General features: G+C 39.1%; 1 protein-coding gene across 1 annotated transcript in view; it reads right to left on the bottom strand.

Annotated features, from left to right (window-relative positions):
- Positions 1-6694: 6694 nt before the first annotated feature.
- LOC116069354 (cytochrome b-245 heavy chain) overlaps positions 6695-20206 on the bottom strand; it is a 33407-nt gene continuing 19895 nt past the window's right edge. Inside the window, exons 9-13 of the mRNA XM_031339947.1 lie at positions 17149-17402; positions 15654-15816; positions 13714-13860; positions 11141-11265; positions 6695-9560 (exon numbers count right to left, since the gene is read on the bottom strand). Coding sequence (XP_031195807.1) covers positions 9434-9560; positions 11141-11265; positions 13714-13860; positions 15654-15816; positions 17149-17402 — 816 coding nt within the window. The 3' untranslated portion in view covers positions 6695-9433. The remainder of the gene's footprint in view (positions 9561-11140; positions 11266-13713; positions 13861-15653; positions 15817-17148; positions 17403-20206) is intronic.

Genomic DNA, 20206 nt, shown 5'->3' with positions numbered 1-20206 from the left:
GAAACTGGGAATGGAGAAATTTACATGTAAATAAAGAAAATATCTAATAATAAAGAAAAAAAGAAAAAGAAAAAGAAAAGAAAAGAAATTCTTTGTTGTCCATAGAATGACTAACTCTCCCAAGAGGCCTAAAGTCATAGATAGTGGGCCTGATTTGGAGGTAGGCATACTTAGGATATCATATCCTGATTTGGACAAGGAAAGATTTATTTTAGCTTATGTTTTCAATATTTTAGTTCATGGTCATATGCTGTGCTGATGGGCCTCATGACGGCACAAGTCTGCCCAGTAGACCTTTCATTTGGCAGCCGGGAGGCAGGCAAAGCAGTCTCATATCATGATCTACAAGAAGCAGAGGACAGGCACCAGGACCACATATATATTCTTCCAAGTCATGACCACTGTGAACTATTTTCTTCTAAACTTTTCACAACCTCCAAAACCAGCACCACCAGTAGGGTGCACAGTGTTCAGCAAATGAAGGGCTGTGGAGGGCATGCCACATCCAAACTACAGCACTAGTAGTTTGAACATCAACTTAAGTGGGAAGACCTGAAGTGGCGGAATGGCATCTAAGTGAAAATAATCAGACTCCATCTTTGGCGTGTTTAACCACTACTGGACTTTCATCTGACTATTAGCTTTTGTCTGATCTGCCTCCAGGGAACTCTGCAATGGAAACTGCATTCTCAATGCTACACCTTAGTTTCTTTCTGTTTCTACTATCCTTTTACTTCCTTTGTGACATTTCTCTTCTTCTTTCTTGGGTACAGAATCTATTCTTTCTGTATTCTGGTTTTGGCCTTTGCAAAGTTGTACAGAGTAGACTCTGAGACCCTGAGAATGGCTCAGCATATGTGACCGAATCCTAGAGTTGGAGAGCACTTTGAGGCTGCTTATGCCAGCACTCCAGCCACAGCAAAAATCCTTTCTACAAACACTTAGCAGAAGGGTAGGAGAGAAGGTTGCCTAGACTAAGAGCTGCATTGCACTCAAGTAGACCTGTGAGGGAATGCCCTCTGTTTAACTGGCTCCTTTGATGTTGATCTCAAGACACATAAGGAAAGATGGTCTGGCTTCCTTTGGAGATCTTTATCCTAAGAATTCCAAGAAGAAACACACACACACACACACACACACACACACACACACACACACACATTCGAGTGTGTGCTCACCCACATACGCATCAATGCACGCTATGTATGCATGTGTATGTGTGAAAGTTGCTTTGAAATAAATTCTAGCTTACTCATTTTTTGTTTGTCTCCTTGTGTAGTCTAGCACTGTTGCCACCAGGAGACAGAAGGGTGCTATTTGCCATTGTTTGTGCACTGAAATATAAACGTGGAAGTTTACTTTCTATGAGATTCAAAGTGACAGGGTTTTTTTTGTCCACTCTGCTCCCTTACCTACAGTGGATGTTCATAGATCCCCAGCTTTTGCTACAAAACAGCTGTCTGTTAAAGTAGTTAGACTACGTTAAACTCTAATCACATGCTGCAGCCACATTTCACAAGCCTCACTATATGTAATAGGAACAGCAACCATTTTGGGTTTGTCACTATTCCTTCAGAGAAATTACCAGAATTCTGATATTTTTCCTTTGAGGCCTCTCAGCTGTAATCTTGTCTTGATGGTTTTTTTCACGGATTTTTCTGGTCTCTTTCTACAAGCAACATGTGAATAGGTACTTAATGTTCACTGTATATTTCAAACTCCAGAAAAAGTGAGTGAGCAAAACTTCCTGTTGAGCTTAAGGTTTTGGTGGAGTGAACAATGAGTCAATATGATCAGATGCTAACGTGTGCTATAGAGCACCATCAGGGTGGAAGAGGGAGTATTTGAAGCAGTAGGTGATGGTAGAGAGGGCTACTATTATTTTAAATGAATTGGTTAAAGCAGACGTCTCTGTTGGCATATATTTTAAGCTATTTTATTGGGTTCTTCTATCTACCAACCTTTCAATCCTTACTTTACTGTAATCTCTTCCAGTTCCCCTCCCCCAACACTATGTAGGAGAGAAAGACGTTTAAAGGGAAAGGGGGACTTAGACCTCCTTGGACTATTTGTTGCTGATTAGGAGTGATGGATTCCTTGGAGCAAGTCCAGTCTTCATTATCAGAATATCCACAGTCCAGCAAGAGCAAAGAAGCAATAGCAAGTCAGCCAGTCAGAAATAGAGCATGTTTGAGGGACAGCAATGTAGCAGAGAGGTATTTCATCATTCTGTGCAGGGAAGGTATGGCAACAGGACAGTGAATTGGAATGTAAAGGACCTCTAAAAGATAGAAAAGGAAAAGATGTAGACAGACACACAGACACGGTGCCCACTGAAAACTTTATCCTAATGAGCCCCACTCTTGGCCTTCTTATCTCTAAAATTATGCTGGACATGAAGACCTAACCACAAAATCCAAGTGTACCAATCGGTCCTGGACTAGGTCATGATGTGACAGCCCTCGATTCTTAGCGGCTCAACAAGCAAAAGATTTTCTCCCCCTTGGCTTTCTTTGTTAGCTGTCAGGAGTCTGTGCTCTCTCAATGACATGGATTGCACAAGGCTTATCTCTACCTAACTTCTGAAGAGTTGGAGTGTTCCCATCTGCTCCCCTGCCAGGATCCACAGTAGCCCTTGACTTGGAAGCCATACACACAGCATTGTATTTAAAGATGATGCTTTAACCATTTGGTCAAGTGAATTGACTTACTAAATTAGAGGTACCTCATTCTTACTCAGGTTTTAACTAACATAATGACCTGATTTTGCCTTTATATGCCAGTACTAAGAAAAATTCTAACTTTAAATTAGCAGTGTCTCCTAAGGTCAGTTTTTGAGATCAACTTCTAGTCACATTTCCCATGAATTCCAGCATTTAAATTCATTTATATTGATCCTTCATCATCTTTCTATAAAGCCATAAGGTAAGTTTGTGGGAAAACACAGTTTGGACTCCAATTTTAACATGCCCCCAGGTATGTCATAGTAGAGAAACTATGTAGTCTCTCTATGCTTCAGCATCCTGGCCTGTAAAACAGAAATAACAGATGGTCTGAAAATTAAATTATATGAAATATATAAAGTTCTTAACTAATAATAGGAGCAGGAACATAGTAGCCTGAGTCCATAAGGGGTTCAGCAAGTCCCTTGTTCTCAGTCAATATGCAGTGGCCATGTAATGTGACCATAGAATGACTTCTGTTGCTTCAAGTCATTGAGATTTAAAAAAAAAAAAAATCTTTGAGAATTTCATATAATGTATTTTTTATCATATTCAATCCTTCCCCCTATTCTTCATACACCCACCCTACTTCCCTATCTACTCAACTTTTTGCCACTTTTTTTTTTAAATCCATCAAGTCCTGTTTCTCCTGTCCATATACACTATATACAGAGCCATCTGCCTGAGTGTGGTTATGACAGAACACGTGGATCCTCACTAAAATAGAAATTGACACAGGAACTAGGGATTACTTTCCATGGTTTTCTCTATATACACAGGTAGAATATATCCTTATTTTATTTTATATGTATGGATGTTTTGCCTATGTATATGTCTATGTACCACATTTATGTCTAGTACTCTCAGAGAGAGTGTTGAATCTCCCTGAACTACAGTTGCAGACAGTTGTGAGTCACCATGTGGATGTTGGGAATCAAACCCAGGTCCCATGGAAGAGCTTTTAATCCATGACCCACCTTTTCAACCCCACACCTATATCCTTTTAAAAGAAATGTTTGAGCATATATGTATGTATCTACATGAGTTTGTGTGCACCACTGGCTTACCAGGTGCTCACAGAGGTCAGAGGTCATTAGACTTCCCAGAACTGGAGTTACATGTTGTTGTCAGCCATATGATATTGTACTGGGAACTGAAACCAGGGCAATAAGCATTCTTAACCACTGAATTATCTCTTTAGCTCCCACATCTGTCATTTCTCTCCCTCAACTTTTGCCAAGTTCATTCCACCTTCTTCCTTATTTAGTTATATAATGTCACAGTTAATAACTTTGTATTTTATTTTCTCCATAGTTAGATCATCTGTAATGTGCCTATTAACCATAAAATTAGAAAATTAACATTTACATTATTATGACTTTCTCACTTTAATCTGAGTTGTTTGTTGTGATCATTATAGACCTATAGATCCAACATACTAAGTATACTAGATCCAACATACTAAGTATACTACTTGAAGGGAATAGTTCTATTAATGGAAAGGGGCACAAAGTTACATTGAAGATCATGTAAATTCACCTCTTTTAAAGCTGATAAAGTGATCTATTTATACTCTAGTTACTGATGATATCATCTATTTCTGTTCTATTTTTCCTTCGACCCCTATCTCCAGCCTTTGATATATAATAGCCTTAAATAGAAAGCAGAGAATTTTATAAAAAGATGTATTTATTTATTTTATGTATGAGTACACTGTCACTGACTTCAGACACACCAGAAGAGGGCGCCAGATCTCATTACAGATGGTTGTGAACCACCATGTGGTTGCTGGGAATTAAACTCAGGACCTCTGGAAGAGCAGTCAGTGCTCCTAACCACTGAGCCATCTCTCTAGCCCCTAGAGGTTTTGTTTGTTTGTTTTTTGTTTTGTTTTTGTTTTGTTTTTATGCATCTCATATGTACCAAATAGAAAGTAAATTTTGTTGATTATCTTTTACCAAGGGAAAACACACTCACCTAAAAGGTTTCAAAGCTCACTTCCTTTGTGATTTGTTCATGGTCAATTTTACTGTTGCTTCTGATCTCAGAAAAGCCAGGGGTGCTCCAGGAGAATTCATGCAGCAGGTAGATGACAACACAGATGTCGGAGGCCATTTCAGCCCTGAAAACCAGGATGATCCGCTAGCTCTGCAGCCCCTTACACACCAAGTATGGATTCACTTCCATGTGACTAGAGTGCCATGGTGGTTTTTAGCCAACCAAGACCCAATCCATACACCTGATAGATGGTTAAAGAATATGTTTTCTTATCAACCAACACAAACATAGCTGAAATTTAGTTTACAATCTTTGGAGAAAGATAGGTGATTTTTTTCTTATATCTTGACTTGTCCCCATCTGGCTCTGAGGACTGATGGTCAACTTTTTTGTTAGCAATTCTACTGTTGCTCAAGTGGGAATTTCATAACTAAAAGGAGGAAGTGATGTTTAGCAATCAAGTAATCTAACATAATGGGAAAAACTGGTAATTGTTAAATATTTGAAAACAATTGTGGGATTTATGAAGATGTTTTGAATTTGACATTTTAATATAAATCAGATTTGCTGACTATATGGTCTTCTCTAAAGGATCAAATTTCAGAATATAATGTTTGGAGATTTTTTTCCAATAAATAGACAAGCACAATCCATTTGTGGTTAGTTCCCAGGGTAAAATCTCCTACATTAACTCATAGTGTCTTCTCGTGTGTTGTTCTTCTTAGTACTGCCTTTTAGTCACAAAATAGTTATTTTGGGGATTGAGTTCTTTTTAGTACAATTTGAGATATTCTGTTTTCTCGGTTGCTGCTAATATATTGCCAGTAATTGTGTAGACTAAGTCCTCATTTACCAACATAACACTTAAGACTACAGCATTCAAACAATCTCAAGCCACGCTTAACTGGTTGAAATTTCCAGTCGTCAGATTGCCCAGCCACTGTCAGCATATTTTTTTCTTCTGCAGAGCAGCACTTAACATTGAGAAATCCTGTCATTTTATAATTTCACTTCTTCCTCATGAAAATGTATCACACATGCACACACACACACACACACACTTCAAACAATGGCTGGTCATTCATTCTCTGTAAGACATAAATGTTTATAAATAAAATACACACACACACACACACACACACACACACACACACACACACACACATATATATATATATATATATGACATTTAAATTGAGTCATGATCTTTTTTCCCCAAAAAAGTAGCCTTTTGTTTGTGGGGGACGGGGTTAAAACAAAGTCTGGATATGCAGAACAATGTAGCCTTGAATTTATAATTCTGACTCAGTCTCTTGAGTGCTTTCTTGCATGGATACACCAGAGCACCCGACCCCTCCCTTTTTTATAATATATTTCCATATATTTTAAATACAATTCCATCACTCTGGCTTTCTTTCTTCTCCCTCTAGCATCCTAATTTATTTGAATTTAAAAGTGACGTACCAAGATGCTTAATTTCTACTGCCACCCTTACCCAACCATTCTCAATATTTTGGTTCCATGAACTTTATTTAATCTGCTAGTGGAAAGAACATAGGCCCAATTGCTAGAACATGGAGATTTAATGTTGGCATAGCCATCTATTAACTGTGAGACCTTTGCTTATTAATTATCTTTCCTTGGATAGTTTTCTTATCAACAAGCTTAGGGTTAAAATGGCTTTGTGCTGTTGCTGAGGTGTATGCAAAATGTTTGACATAGTAGTAGGTGCTCACTAAATGGTTGCTATTTCTGTTATTACCATTCGCCTTTGGTGATGTGCTTTGCATCCATTGTAACAACAACCAACTCAGCCCAAAACATATGCTCAGGGCTCCATGCATTACCTAGACAGGGGGCGCTGTAACTGATGGACATATTTAGAACAACCTTCTTGATAAAAGATGGGATCTTTGTTCGTTGAATTCACCCTTTAATGACAAGTTCAATAATAAAGACACAGGGAAAGATCACGGATTTCAGCATCAAAGCAAGCTTTAATAGCTATTTCTAAAACTTATCCCCAGATCATCTTCTCCCCCCACCCCAACTATTCACATACAATGGCTGTAAGTATTCAAATTCCATAAACATGATATTGCAAAAGCGGGAAAAACGAAGAAAATCATTTCTAGCCATATTTTCTCATTTTAGATTTGTTACTAAAGACAGATCTCAGTATCTTACTAAATTCTAAGAACTAAATACGGAAAGGGCTCTGCTGGCAGCTGGCGGCTGGGGGCTAGGAGCTGGGAGCTGTAGATTTGGGAGGAAAAAGAAGGATGTTCTCAAATGAGAAGCACATGTGCACTCATTTTCCATCTCCTAACCAGAACAACTCAGGATAGATCTCTATTTTGGGAACTATGTTGATATCAGCTATTGCCTGCTTATGGGACCCTTTTCCTCCTCCTGGGTTGCCTCAAGCAGCCTTGATATGAGGGTTTGTGCCTATTCTTATTGCATCTTGTTCAGTTGATATTCCTGGGAGGCCTGCTCTTTTTTTGAAGGGAAACAGAGGAGCAATGGTTCTGTGGGAGAGGTGTGGAGGCAGGGCTGGGAGAGGTGGAGGAGGGAGGCTGTCGGCTGGATCTATTGTGTGCGAGAAGAATAAAGGAAAAAAGGGAAAAAAAACCCAGAAAACTGGAGAAATATTATTGGAGCAACAGACTCATTACCAGTTTTGTTAGAAAGGTATTTTCAGAGTCCTTGTAACTGAGATCTCCCTCTAGCTCAAACTTTGCCACAAATAGTTAAAAACAGACTCATATTAATTATACCAAACAAATGTATGTTGAATGAATGAACTAATGCCTAGGGTGCAACATGAAGGGTCTGTCTGGACCGTTGTCCAAGGGCAACAATTCTCATGGGTCCATGTGCATATCTAGGAAGGCCTTATTTGTCAGAACCAGCCTTTGGTGCTCTAAGGATGTTAAGAGAACAAGGACATAGCAGGGATATAAGGAGAATCTGAGCTCTCATTTTGTCCAGTTCCTTCAAAATGCCCATACAATAGCAAAATTTGTCACCAGAACTGAAACTATGCAATGCTATATGAAGTCAAAACAAGATGAGCACATGCATCCTTGAATTACATGTGATACACACCAAGTAGAAATGGAGGGTGAATGCCAAGCACCGTGAGACCTTCCCCCTGTGAGTGTGCTTTCCTTTCCTACTATTGTCTCCATGCTTTCTCACCATCAAGGCCTCTGCCCTCTATGCTTCCTTCCTCATTACCAAAGCTGAATAGTTACAAATCTTTGTATCCCTGGGGGGGGGGTGTAATCAGAAATGCTTTTAGTTCCCAGAAACAGGGGTAGGTTTTTTTTTTTTTTTTTTTTTTTTGTTGTTTTTGTTTTTTTCACATGTGGACTACTCTAGCAGTGATTCAGACTCCATCTTGCATTTATGGATACCCATAAAATATTGAGTGTGATTTTACCTCAAGCCAGTTATTTGGGGATTATGGTTTCTAGGATTTATATTTTCGGGAAACAGTGATGCTGGTACTAGTGATGATGAAAATGCTGTAATAAAAAAACCCAAGTTATTGTCTATACACATGAGATCTATTTGTGTAGGTATTTAAGCCAAAGGAGAAATGGATTCTAAGCAGGATATATATTATCAGGTATACATTTGCTAGAATTCAGTTCAAACTTCACAAGGGTTGGCTGGAGCAGACCATTTTTGTCAGTAAATGAATGTGTTTTACTTTTCCAGTTTACAGACTAGAACTAGAAGTGTTAGCCAGCATCATCATAGGAGGGTATGTCTCTGAATTCATCCCTCTTGCCTTAAAATGACAGTTGGAAGAATAGGTCGGGCCATCCTGCTGGGTCATATCTTTCTCTCTACTCCCAGGGGAATCAGGATGCTTTGGTGTGTAAAAGAAACAAAAGGGTAATTCTGTCTTTGGCCAAGCATTCCATTATGACATAGTTCTGAATGTTTGCATCTATTTGTTCATTCATTTATTCATTCATTCAATAAACTGACCTTGAACACCAATTCTGCCGAACACCATGATAAATGCAGAGTGCTACTTTAACTCCCAATCTGTCTAATATTTCTTAGTAGGAATAATCTCTGACCCAGTTAGGCTGTTGTGCTGGTTAAACTGGAATAAACTTCTGTGTCGATACTGTTACTAGCTCCTCTATTAAAAGTCTCCTTTAGCATGATGCTAAGGTTAAAGATGAAACAACAATGAAGAATGATGAGCTACTCTTTGGGGTTTTTTGTTGTTGTTGTTGTTTGTTTTTTTGTTTTGTTTTGTTTTTGTTTTTTGAGGGAAAGTTTAAAAACTGAGTCTTGAGACAATCTGGTATTAAATGTGAAAAGATGACTAAACCTGGTGTCAGATGTCTTAGATCTGGTTTCAGCTTCTGAATAGGAAGGAAGGTGCTGAACTCATTTGAGCTCCTATTGTTTATCCTAGAACAAGTCCAGAAAATGTTTTTGCCTTACCCTCTTTTGGCATGGCAGAGAGAATTATGAAACAATGCAACATAACAATGTTTGTAAAAACTGCTCCGAAACCATGAAGCTCCATGTAAATATGACCTATGTCTAGCAACAATCTTTGGAATTCTTTTTAGGGGGCCTGTGTCACTATAGTTTCCTCTCCTCCTCCTCTCCTACAATCAACTGGCAATATCAGGACATTTGGCAGCATACACTGTTTTCCTGGTGAAAGAGCTGAGTTAGAAGTTTTCCTTGTTGAAAATGAAGTGGACTCCACGAGGACCGGACTCCGAGTTGGAGATGCTCTGTTTACTGAGAGTTTTAGCCAAGGCTTCGGGGCCACACAGGAAAACACCTATTCTGGTGCTTTGGAGAAAGAAAAGAAAGTTTCAGGCTTTGGCATGAGTTGGGCAGCAAAGAGGGTAGTAAATTTCCTGTTAAGTTGAGGTCACTCTAATTTTAGGTGACTCTAATTAGGTCATTCCTAATTTTTTCACAAGTGACAAAAATAAACAATTTACTCACAAGGAGCAGATTTGAGGACTGAGTATAGAAATGGCTGAAAAACTCAAATGGAGTTGACATCCCCAGAAAATGAATCCCAAGGAGGGGTTTTGGGAATTTCTACCAAATGATATTATCTTGTACTGGCTGGTTTTGTGTGTCAACTTGACACAAGCTGGAGTTATCGCAGAGAAAGGAGCCTCCCCTGAGGAAATGCCTCCATGAGATCCAGCTGTAAGGCATTTTCTCAATTAGTATCAAGGGTGAGGGCCAAGCCTATTGTGGGTGGTGCCATCCCTGGCTGGTAGTCCTAGGTTCTATAAGAGAGCAAGCTGAGCAAGACAGGGGAAGCCAGCCAGTAAGCAGCATTCCTCCATAGCCTCTGCATCAGCTCCTGCTTCCAGGTTTCCTTCCCTGTGTGAGCTCCTGTTCTGACTTCCTTCAGTAATGCACTATGATCTGAAAGTGTAAGGCAAATAAACCCTTTCCTCTCCAACTTGCTTCTTGGTCATGATGTTTTGTGCAGGAATAGGAACCCTGACTAAGACACATGGCTAATAAGCAAAGCTAAGGTGTACTTTCCTGTTGAACTCAAGCCCACAAATCTTTCTAGTATTTTCAAATCAGTAACACACCCCCATTGGGTGCCTCAACTCTGACAGCAGCTTCATCCTCTGAAGTCTTACAGGTGAAATCCCTGCTTTTCAAAATGTGGTCCATGCCATCTTAAAAAGCATCATGTTTTTAGTAATGCAGGTTTCTGGGCCCCATTTCAGACCTAATAAATCAGAGTCTATATGTAATAACATAGCAAGGTAATTTTTGTGCTCATTAAAGTGTAGAAAGCAATGGTTCAAGTTAAGCAGGCGTATGAGACCTAGGGCCGATGGGCTGCATACTTCTAAGAATAGCTATTCATGCAGCCCTCCACATTTGTAGAGCACATCATGTTGCAGCGGCAAGTCAATGTGCTTGCCACATCTATTTGAAAAGATATATTTAGAGTAAGATATTGAGTTTCTCATGTGTTCTATGTGACAGGGGGATTTCCTCAGGGTTTCATGATGGCTAAAACTGTAGTAACAATAGAAAGACACCATGTCATCTGTCAACTTACTTTTTAGATTCAGACACTTGATCTGAAAGTGAAGGTATAATAGTCTTAATAGTAAGCATAAGATGTTCTCACTATTTAAAATCAATATATATAATAGTGACATTTGGACACCTAAAGAAGAGAAATGCTATGGGTTATAACATTGAGAGAATTACTCTCCATGTGATTTTGCTATGAGTTAAAGGTTATTTCTAAAAGTCAGAGCTATCAGACATCTGTTGGATAAGAATTCAACCCCATCACAGCATGGAAATGTTAATGGTCAGTTACTGCTGCGTTAGGCAGACCACATGCTTCCAGAGCACTTGAATGGAGGACTCCTTACTTAGGGTGTTTACTTGCAATGGTCTTGAACTCATTATCCCAGTTGGGCCGTCCATAGAGAGTCTTCTGTTTTAGGCCTGTGATCACATCTTTCTCTTCATCATGGTGCACAGCAAAGTGATTGGCCTGTAGCAAAGGATACATACTCAGAAACAAAAGAGACATGGTATAACATATTTCACAAATCAAGCTCTTACTACTTAACACACAGAGACGTTATGATAGCAGGAGATGATATTCTTCAGGAAGGGTCCTCTGTACCCACCTGCTATCAAGGTATTATACTAGACATGTGGGTATCAATAAGTCAGTTCTTTAGGAGACATATGGCACAGTCAATAGTAACTCCCTTGACAGAATGTGCCTTTCTAAAAAGCTTTGTAAAAGTTCAGGTGTTGAGGAAGAGACCATTGGAGGCAGGACTGCATGAAAGAGAAAATCCTTCTTTTACAATCCAAATAAGGTCAGCATAAATCAAAAGGTAAAAATAAAAATATAACACAAACAAAGATGAGATGACAAAATGAGAAGAATAACTGTCCCCAGAATGAGATGTGTCCTTTGTATACACTAAAAGCTCAGCCCCTAGAGGCAAGTGCATATAGGACCTTCATTGCTAGGCCAGTTAGTGTGTGTAGGCAGTGGATTAGAACATTTAGGAGGAGGTGGACTTCAAGGTTGTGATGGGAAATCTGCCAACTGCTTGTAATTCATTTTCAAGAGTTGAGCTTCTGTTGCTGGATCAAAAAGAAACCAGTCCCAGCCTCTCAGTAAATGATCTAGACATGCAGCTGCTTGTGACGCCTGACAGGGTTCAAGATGAACCAGTGGGCGGGGCTTTGAACACCTACGGAGCCAAAGGGAAACTGATGACAGTCACTCAATGAACTCCTCTTTCCTAGTCCTAAACTCACAAAGCTAAGATGTAAACTGATGACCGTAAATACAGTCAGTCACTATTCCTCCCTGTTTTAGACATAGCCTGACCTCAAGGTCTCATAGAGCAAGTGTTAGCTGACTACTAGGCTAAACCAAACATTATGAAAGTTAACTATTTCCTCCCTGGTTGATACAAAAGTGTGAAGTTCTTCTTTTGCCCCCAAGGACCATATCACCCTCTAAGAAAGGCAAATTCATACTACAGGGAACCTGTGCTAGTTTCTTTTCTTGTCTCTGTCACAAGTATTATAAAATCTACTTATGAGAGAAAGGCTTTATTTGTCTCACAATTGCAGGTTACAGTCCATCATTGTGGAGAAGTCAAGGCAGCAGGAACTTGAAACAGCTAGTTATATCCATAGTCAGGAAAGAAATCCCCCAAAGCAGCTTGCTTTCTGCTTCTATATAAGCTTTCTTCTGTCCTATATAGTTCAGATTCCCCTCCTAGGGACTGGCACCACCTACAATGGGCTGCATCTCTCCACATCAGTTAGCAACCAAGACAATCCATGACAGATATGCCTATAAGCCAGGTTGATATAAATATTTAAACAATTGAGACTCTCTTCCCATACTGACATTTATAACTAAACATACAGGCCCCAATGAGGCTTCATACAGCATTTCTTAACCTTGCCAATTATAAGATGCTTATACTGCTAAATGATCCTGGGGGGAGACTATATTGCATTCAGTTGAAGACAAGTGACTTATTTTAGTGGTCTCCAAATATTTTTCATGACACATATTCATTTACATATCTGCATATATACTATATATCCAACTTTCTTCATCATATATATGTCGATCTATTTGTTATTAATAGCCACAGACTGCTGGGAATTGCTGAGTGCATTTGGACTCTGCTGTTCACTTGTTGGATGCCGTTTATGCAAATAAACTAATCAGTTCTAGGCTTTTATTCTTCAATAAAATTTAGAGAATAGTAGTTGCTGATGACATAAAAATTAGACAATCTGTATAAACACTAAAAACAATACCTGGAACAGAATCAGTCTTCAAAGGATTGTAGGACCCCAATCCTTTGATACTCAAATCTCTAAGTGCTCAAGTCTCTTACATACTTTGAGTCATATCTAGATTAGTTATGACACCTCAGGCAATGGAAGCCCTATGTAACTAGTAGTTACACTGTATTGTTTAAGGAGCAATTATAAGAAAAAGAATGCATATTTAGTATTGTTACCTTTTCCCCAAATATTTTGATTAGGTTGCTGGGGCATATAGATGCAGAACTCAAGTATATGGAGAGCTGACTGAATATAAATGTATTACATATATCATACAACATACATAACATATAAATTAAGGACTATATACAAGAGAGGGGGATAGATTTTCCTTCCCATTACCGTTTGATGAGTCTTGTCCACCTGCCTTGAGATTCCAGCTCTTTGGTGGGAACAATGTTCTCATATCAACACATGCCCCTTAGTTTGGAATCTAGTCTCAATGGTCTAAATATCTTATGATGATACTTAGTGACTGTGACCAGGCTGGGTCACTTGAGTCCATTAGCTGTCTTTGGTGGGGAAGGGAAAGTACTGTATGGAATTTTTGAAAAAAGTAAAAGGAAGCCAGCATGCTACCTGAGAACTGGATTCTTGTCCTCACCTGAGATTCATCCCAGCCAGTAAGGTAGATGTTGTAGCTGAGGAAGTCAGCATTGTTCCTTTCCTGCATCTGGGTCTCCAGCAGCTGCAGCAGGTCTGCAAACCACTCAAAGGCATGCGTGTCCCTGCACAGCCAGTAGAAGTAGATCTGAAGGAGGACAGGCCACAAATCAGATTATATCAGCTTCAACGAATGGGTTTCTAATGTTCTAAACTTTTTCATGATGTCCAGAATGCCTAGAAATAGTTTCTCAGAAATCTGGAGATGTTTGTCATTGTTTCAAGACAGGTCTTTAATATAGCCTAGATTGACCCTAGTTTAAACTCAGGATCTTCCAATTTCTGCCTCTCAAGTGCTGGCATTGTGGGTATTACCAAATTATATTTCCTTCATAGGGTACTTTACACAAACTTCTGATCTTTAAGCAGGCAGATCAGGAAATAGTTTTCAGGAGCTGCAAAGAGAGGTGGTTCATTGGGTTAGACTGCTTTTTGCTCTTCCAGGGCATCAGAGTTCTGTTCCCAACATCTGTGTCAAGTGGCTCACAACTGCCTGTTACTCCTACTCAATGGCATCTGATACACTCTTTTAATTTTTAGCTGCACCCCTACATATGTGGTGCATGTGCACACACACACACACATACACGGACATAAATAAAAATAAATATTTAAAAGTAAATCAATATGTTGATGATTTAGGCTTACAAATATGTCGTTAACCCCCACCTTGTGCCTTGCTGGTTTTCCTCTGCTGGCTGCTGTTGCTTTCCCAGAATCCCTGACTTCCTATATATTTGCTCTTAGAAAGGCCATAGGGATCAACATAGTGGCTGCCACAGGACATCTTCCCTGCCTGGGACTGCTAGACCCGCCCAAGTTCCTAGGGGAAAAGGTAGTACCACCAAAACCTTCTTCACTAGAAAAGAATGAAATGTGAAGCTGGGGTCGATGACCCTATCAGAACCAACCTTAACAGTTACTAGAATAATCTGAAGTTTACAAGGCATCTTTCCTCAAGGAATGTGTAACAGTCCCCTGGAAATTCATCCCTAGGAGACATCCATAAGCAAGTAAAAAGTTCCATGTCCCATGCCCTATTCTGCTAAAAAGCAGTATATTGAAGAGCTGAAAGCAGTCAGTATCATTATCTAATGCTTTCAGTTCAGCCTACTGCCACTGTCCTAGAATCCCAACGGTTCAGGTCTGTAATCACCACTGCTTTGGAGACTGAGGAGAGAGGAACATAAGTTAAAGGCCTACCTGGGCTGCACAGTAAATGTAAGGCTAGGCCAGGCAACCTAGTGAGTCCCTGTCCCAATATAAAAAAGGAAATGTGTATCAAGTTGTATCTTAGTGGTTCAGCATTTGACTACTTGGTGTAAGGCCCTACGCTCCATCTCCAATTATGCATTCCGTTTTACTTAAAAATTATGGAAACTGGGGTATTAAATTGTATGTATTTAATATTTATAAATTCCTAAAAATACGTAAATTTGCAGAGGGAAAGCTAGAAAAGAATATCCAAGGAGAAGGAGGTACAATTCAGGGATAGAGCACTTGAGTAGCACACTTGAAGCTTTGATTGCCACCCTCAACACTGCTTGATGTGTGTGTGTGTGTGTGTGTGTGTGTGTGTATACATGTGTTTATATATATATGTGCTCACGCATGCAATGACTCAAGGTGTAGCTGTTAGGCTGGGGTTGTAACTACTTCCTCTTTTTCTCAAATTTTATGATAATACTGCTAGACAAATACAGCAAATTGCTTTTACTAACAGGTCTGTTTATATACATGCACACTAACTACCTTCTACTCCCTTGAAGAAAGCCTGCCTCTCTGGAGTCACTTAAACCTTTTCTCCATTTTCCCCATCTCTGAAAGCCTTTTAGAGAGTGATGGTTAATCCAGGCCCTCCAACAAGTAAGAGGAACTTACCTTTTTGAGTTTCAGACTGGTGGCATTATCACAATATTTGTACCAGACAGACTTGAGAATGGAGGCAAAAGGCGTGACTCCAATCCCAGCTCCCACTAACATCACCACCTCATAGCTGAACACATCTTCACTGGCTGTACCAAAGGGCCCATCAACTGCTATCCTGAATGGAAAGGGAAGGGAATAGTTATGGATGTATTGATCTGCACAGCAGAATACCTACTGTTGGAGATGGGCACTATGCTGACTCTAACTGAGGTAATGTATATATAGGAAGCCTCTATAAAATGACTTTCATAGTAGTCACTCAGTGCCACCACTGGGGTTGAAAATAAGAATATGAATGATTAGTGAACTGAAAATCTTTGCTAGGTTGCCATGAATTCTTTTCTTTTTCTTTCTCTTCTTTCCCTCTACACACAACACATATGCCTCTTTAAATTTGTTTAATTTTATTATTTTCATGTGGGTGTTTTGTCTGCATGTATGCTTGTGTACCATGTACATGCCTGGTGCTCATAGAGGCTATAAAAGGATGATAGGTTCCCTGGAATGGGAGTTACAGATAGTTGTTTGTGCTCACACTCGAACTCAGGTCTTCTAGAAGAACAGTTAATGCTCTGAGCCATCTCTCCAATTCACATAATCTCTCTCTTGTTATGAAAACTATACTTGACCTTTTGTTTTGTGGTGTTGTTGTGTGTATGCATATGTCATAGAGTACATGAAATCAGAGGACAATTTTCAGGAGTTTCTCTCCTTCAACCATGGATTCTGGGGAGCAAGGGTTGGGCTCAGGACATCTGGTCTGCACAGCAAGCTCTTACTGACCAAGGCACAGAGCCCTCTGTTTGCTTACTTGCTTGGTAACTTGCTTGTTTGTTTGTTTGTTTGAATTGAGAACTCTTGTATCCCAGGCTAGCCTCAATGTTTCTATCTAGTCAGTGAGAACTCTGAACTCCTGGTTCTCCTGCTTCTGCTTCCCAAATCCTGGGATTATAAGACATAGGCTCCATGCCTGGCAAGATAATCTACATTTGAAATTCCTAATTGCATTACACACTTAGTTTCTACTGAATTCCTGACATGATTTTTAAAATGACATCATTTGTTTGTGTTAGGCAACTGAAGAGAAAGATGCAAAGCAAATTGTCTGTTCAAACAAATGCTATCATTTAAAATTTAAGAATATCCCTGACATGTTTTTTGTTTCTCTGAAAAAGTTAATATAATTTGGCTTGACCTTTACATATTTAAAGGAAGTTGAGGGGATTACTAATATTTTATCTCAATGCTTTATAGTTCACCCAAGATATGTAAACATATGTATAAACACACCACATGCAATTGTGAACACAGAGAAATACCCATGTATTTTTTTGAACGACTGTACCTTGTCACTTAGAAGATCACGTGTTAAGATATGGGGAAAGCACAACTATTTAGCCATTTCTCCTACACGCATGCACATTTACAATATGTGTCCCAAACTCACTTAGGTAGTTTCCAGGCATCTTGGAACTCTTGCTTATCGCAGCCACAAGCATTGAATAGCCCCTCTGTCCAGTCTCCCACAATACGGATGTGGATGCTAAAAAAGTCTTCCTCAGGAGCAGAGGTTAGTGTGAATGGGTGCCATTCGAGCTTCGATACCTTAGGGCACTTCACAAAAATGTACTGTCCCACTTCCATCTTGAATCCCTTCTTCTTCATCTGGAGCTCAATGGTTTTGAAGGGGTGAGTGACCACCTGTAGAATAAAACACGACCCTGGAAATTGCATGTCCACAAAACATTTGCACTTTCGGGGTCCATATGGATAAAGTACTTAGTTAAGATGCCTTATCTGTGCTTTTTTATTTGGGGACCAACACAGAAGGTCCATCAGCAACTGTATCTGTCATTTGGGATTTGTCCTCAATTGTAGCTGATGGCTAACCACGGACAGAGGAATCAACACAAGGTCCTAGTCTTCTCCCTTCAACCTGAGACAACTCCAACACTGCCTTTTAGGATCAGCTGACATTATAGCTGCAACCACATTGTGGGACAGGCCAGTCCGTCTCTCTTCCTCATTCTTTCTTTCTTAATATTTTTAATGTTTTTTTCTTGTTTGTTTTGAGACACGGTTTCTGTATGTAGCCCAGGGTAGCCAGAAACTTGTGATGTAGCCTAAGCTGGTCTTGAACTCTTGTTCTCCTACCTCAACTTCCTGATTCCTGATTACTGAGATCGTGGGAATGTGCTACCACATCTGGTTTTCTTTCCTTATGAGTACAGCCCCTGAGAACACGCTCCCAAGAAGCATTTTGCATACAGTTCTCTGTTTCACAGTCTTTGGCAGGAAATGGAAACTATCAGTCTGTTGTAATTTCTCTCTCTCTCTCTTTGAAGCTAAAGAAGGTACAAAAAATAGAAAAAAACAGTCTCCTGTTTACTCTGTCTCCTTAGGTCATGAGAGAGGACACAGATAGCTAGACAGAATATGGAGCTTTCACTGACCAGGTATATGGCAACAGCCCCAAAAGGAAGCTAGCCATGCTGTCTGTTCTTGTCCTGAATCACACTTAAATATGCCCAATTCCATGCATTGTTTCTACATTTCTCCTCACTTAGGGAATGCACCATCCATCTTTCTCCAAGCCAGTTACTATATTTATCTTCCATATATACAAATGACCACAGAAAATCTATTCAAATTATGTAAATCAAGTAAATGGATAAATCTAAAAGAGAACGGAATAAAGGAAACAGAAAGCAAATATTCTTTCTTGTCAAAAAGATGTCATCACTCCCAAGTTTATTGCAGCACCACAGCCAGAATCTAGAATCAACCTCACTGTACGGAAACAATGAACAGATAAAGACAATGTGGTGCATCTACACAGTAGAATGTTGTTCAGCTTAAAAGGGTGAAATCTTGCCATGGGTCAGATTATAACGATCTTATATGATCCTGAATGATAGAAGTGAAATAAGCCATATGCAGATGCAGCATAATGTATGATGAGCCTGCAAGAGTTCAGCTCATAGAAATTGAGTATAAAATAATGGTAACTAGAGGTTAAGAAGAATGGAGTAGAAGGTGACAATTGGTGCTCTCAGTCACTGAGTTCCAGTGAAGTAGGATGAATAGGTTCTGGTGTTCTAGTAGACAGTAGTTATGGTACATATGACGAATAATACGTTTTATATTTTAAGGCTTTTTAGAAGACTCTGGATATTTTTGTAACAGTGAAATCATACATGTTTGAGGTGAAAGATGTGCTACTTGATTACACAAGTATCACATGAGAGATCACTATATTGTAGCCTATAAACACAGGCAATTCTGAGCTAACGGAAAATGAAATCAAGCTTAAAACTAACTAAAAAGGTCACATACTGTTCTTCAATGCCTACAGTATCTAGAACAATTTCAGAGGAATGGGTACAGACAAACCAAAGTTCATCAAAGGATGGAAAGTTCTAGAGAACAGAAACAACAGCTTTTCAATCCTCACTGATATTGCTGGGGTTTTCTTTCCAAGAGTAGACTGAAGAAATGTGGTCATTCCTGTTAATTAAAGTTAGTACTGAGGCTGTAGCTAATCGAAAAATCAGATGTTTAGCATATGTGATATCTGAATTTGACCCCTAGCACCACCAAAAGAAATGGAAAACATTTTCAAAACATGGGATTTAAATGTATCTCATAGGACAAGGCTGCAAACACTTTCCTCTTCTCTGAATCAAGCAATTGGAAAGCATCATTTTGAACAGAGAAAATTTTGTTGAAATTTGTTTACCAGGTTTTAATTTTGTGTGGTAAAACAGTTTTTCTCATGTTGCAATTTCTTATAAGCACAAGGAGGATTTAATTTAGTAAGATATACTAGTAGACTCACTGGAATATTGTTGGATAACCCCTGTTTCTTATATTTGCACGAGGAGAAAGTGAACATTTATTTTCTTCACAAGATAACAAATTTGCCCTAAAAATAGTATTTGTCTGGTTCGACCATGTCTTATCTATGAAAAGAAAAATCATGGCTAGGCTTTAAAAAATAAAACAATAGAAACAGCATAAAAGAAGAAGGGCTACACATTCATATATATATGGCAAGCGTCCCAGCAGCATAGGGAGTAACCGAAAACATTCTAGTGGGGAGGACAGAAGGAAGCTTGGTGTCTTGCAAAAAGATAAACTATAATACTTTTGTAAATACTTTCTGAAGTGAATTAAATTAAATTTTATTTAAAATAATCTTGTTGGGTGTTTACTGAAACTACAACAAGGAACTTTTCTGTCTACCACTTATCTATCTTCTTATGCATCTATCTATCAGAAGAATCTAATTGTATATCTGTCTCTTTAGTTTGTGATGATAAACAAAACATGGGAGAATGGAGAAAAAGCACACCAGACTTGGAGTTTGGAGAGCAAATGCATGGTGTAGCTCATATATTAATCCACTTGATACTTTGGACACTGCAGCTCTAATATACAGTGATCACATAAAAGAATAAAAGAAGGAACTAGAAAGTTTCAGCATCCTAAGGTTACTTGTTGGT

This window comes from Mastomys coucha, chromosome X (genome assembly GCF_008632895.1).
Source record: "Mastomys coucha isolate ucsf_1 chromosome X, UCSF_Mcou_1, whole genome shotgun sequence".
NCBI lineage: Eukaryota > Metazoa > Chordata > Mammalia > Rodentia > Muridae > Mastomys > Mastomys coucha.
The sequence above is the reverse complement of the archived record's forward strand: the minus strand, read 5'-3'. Positions and strand labels throughout refer to the sequence as shown.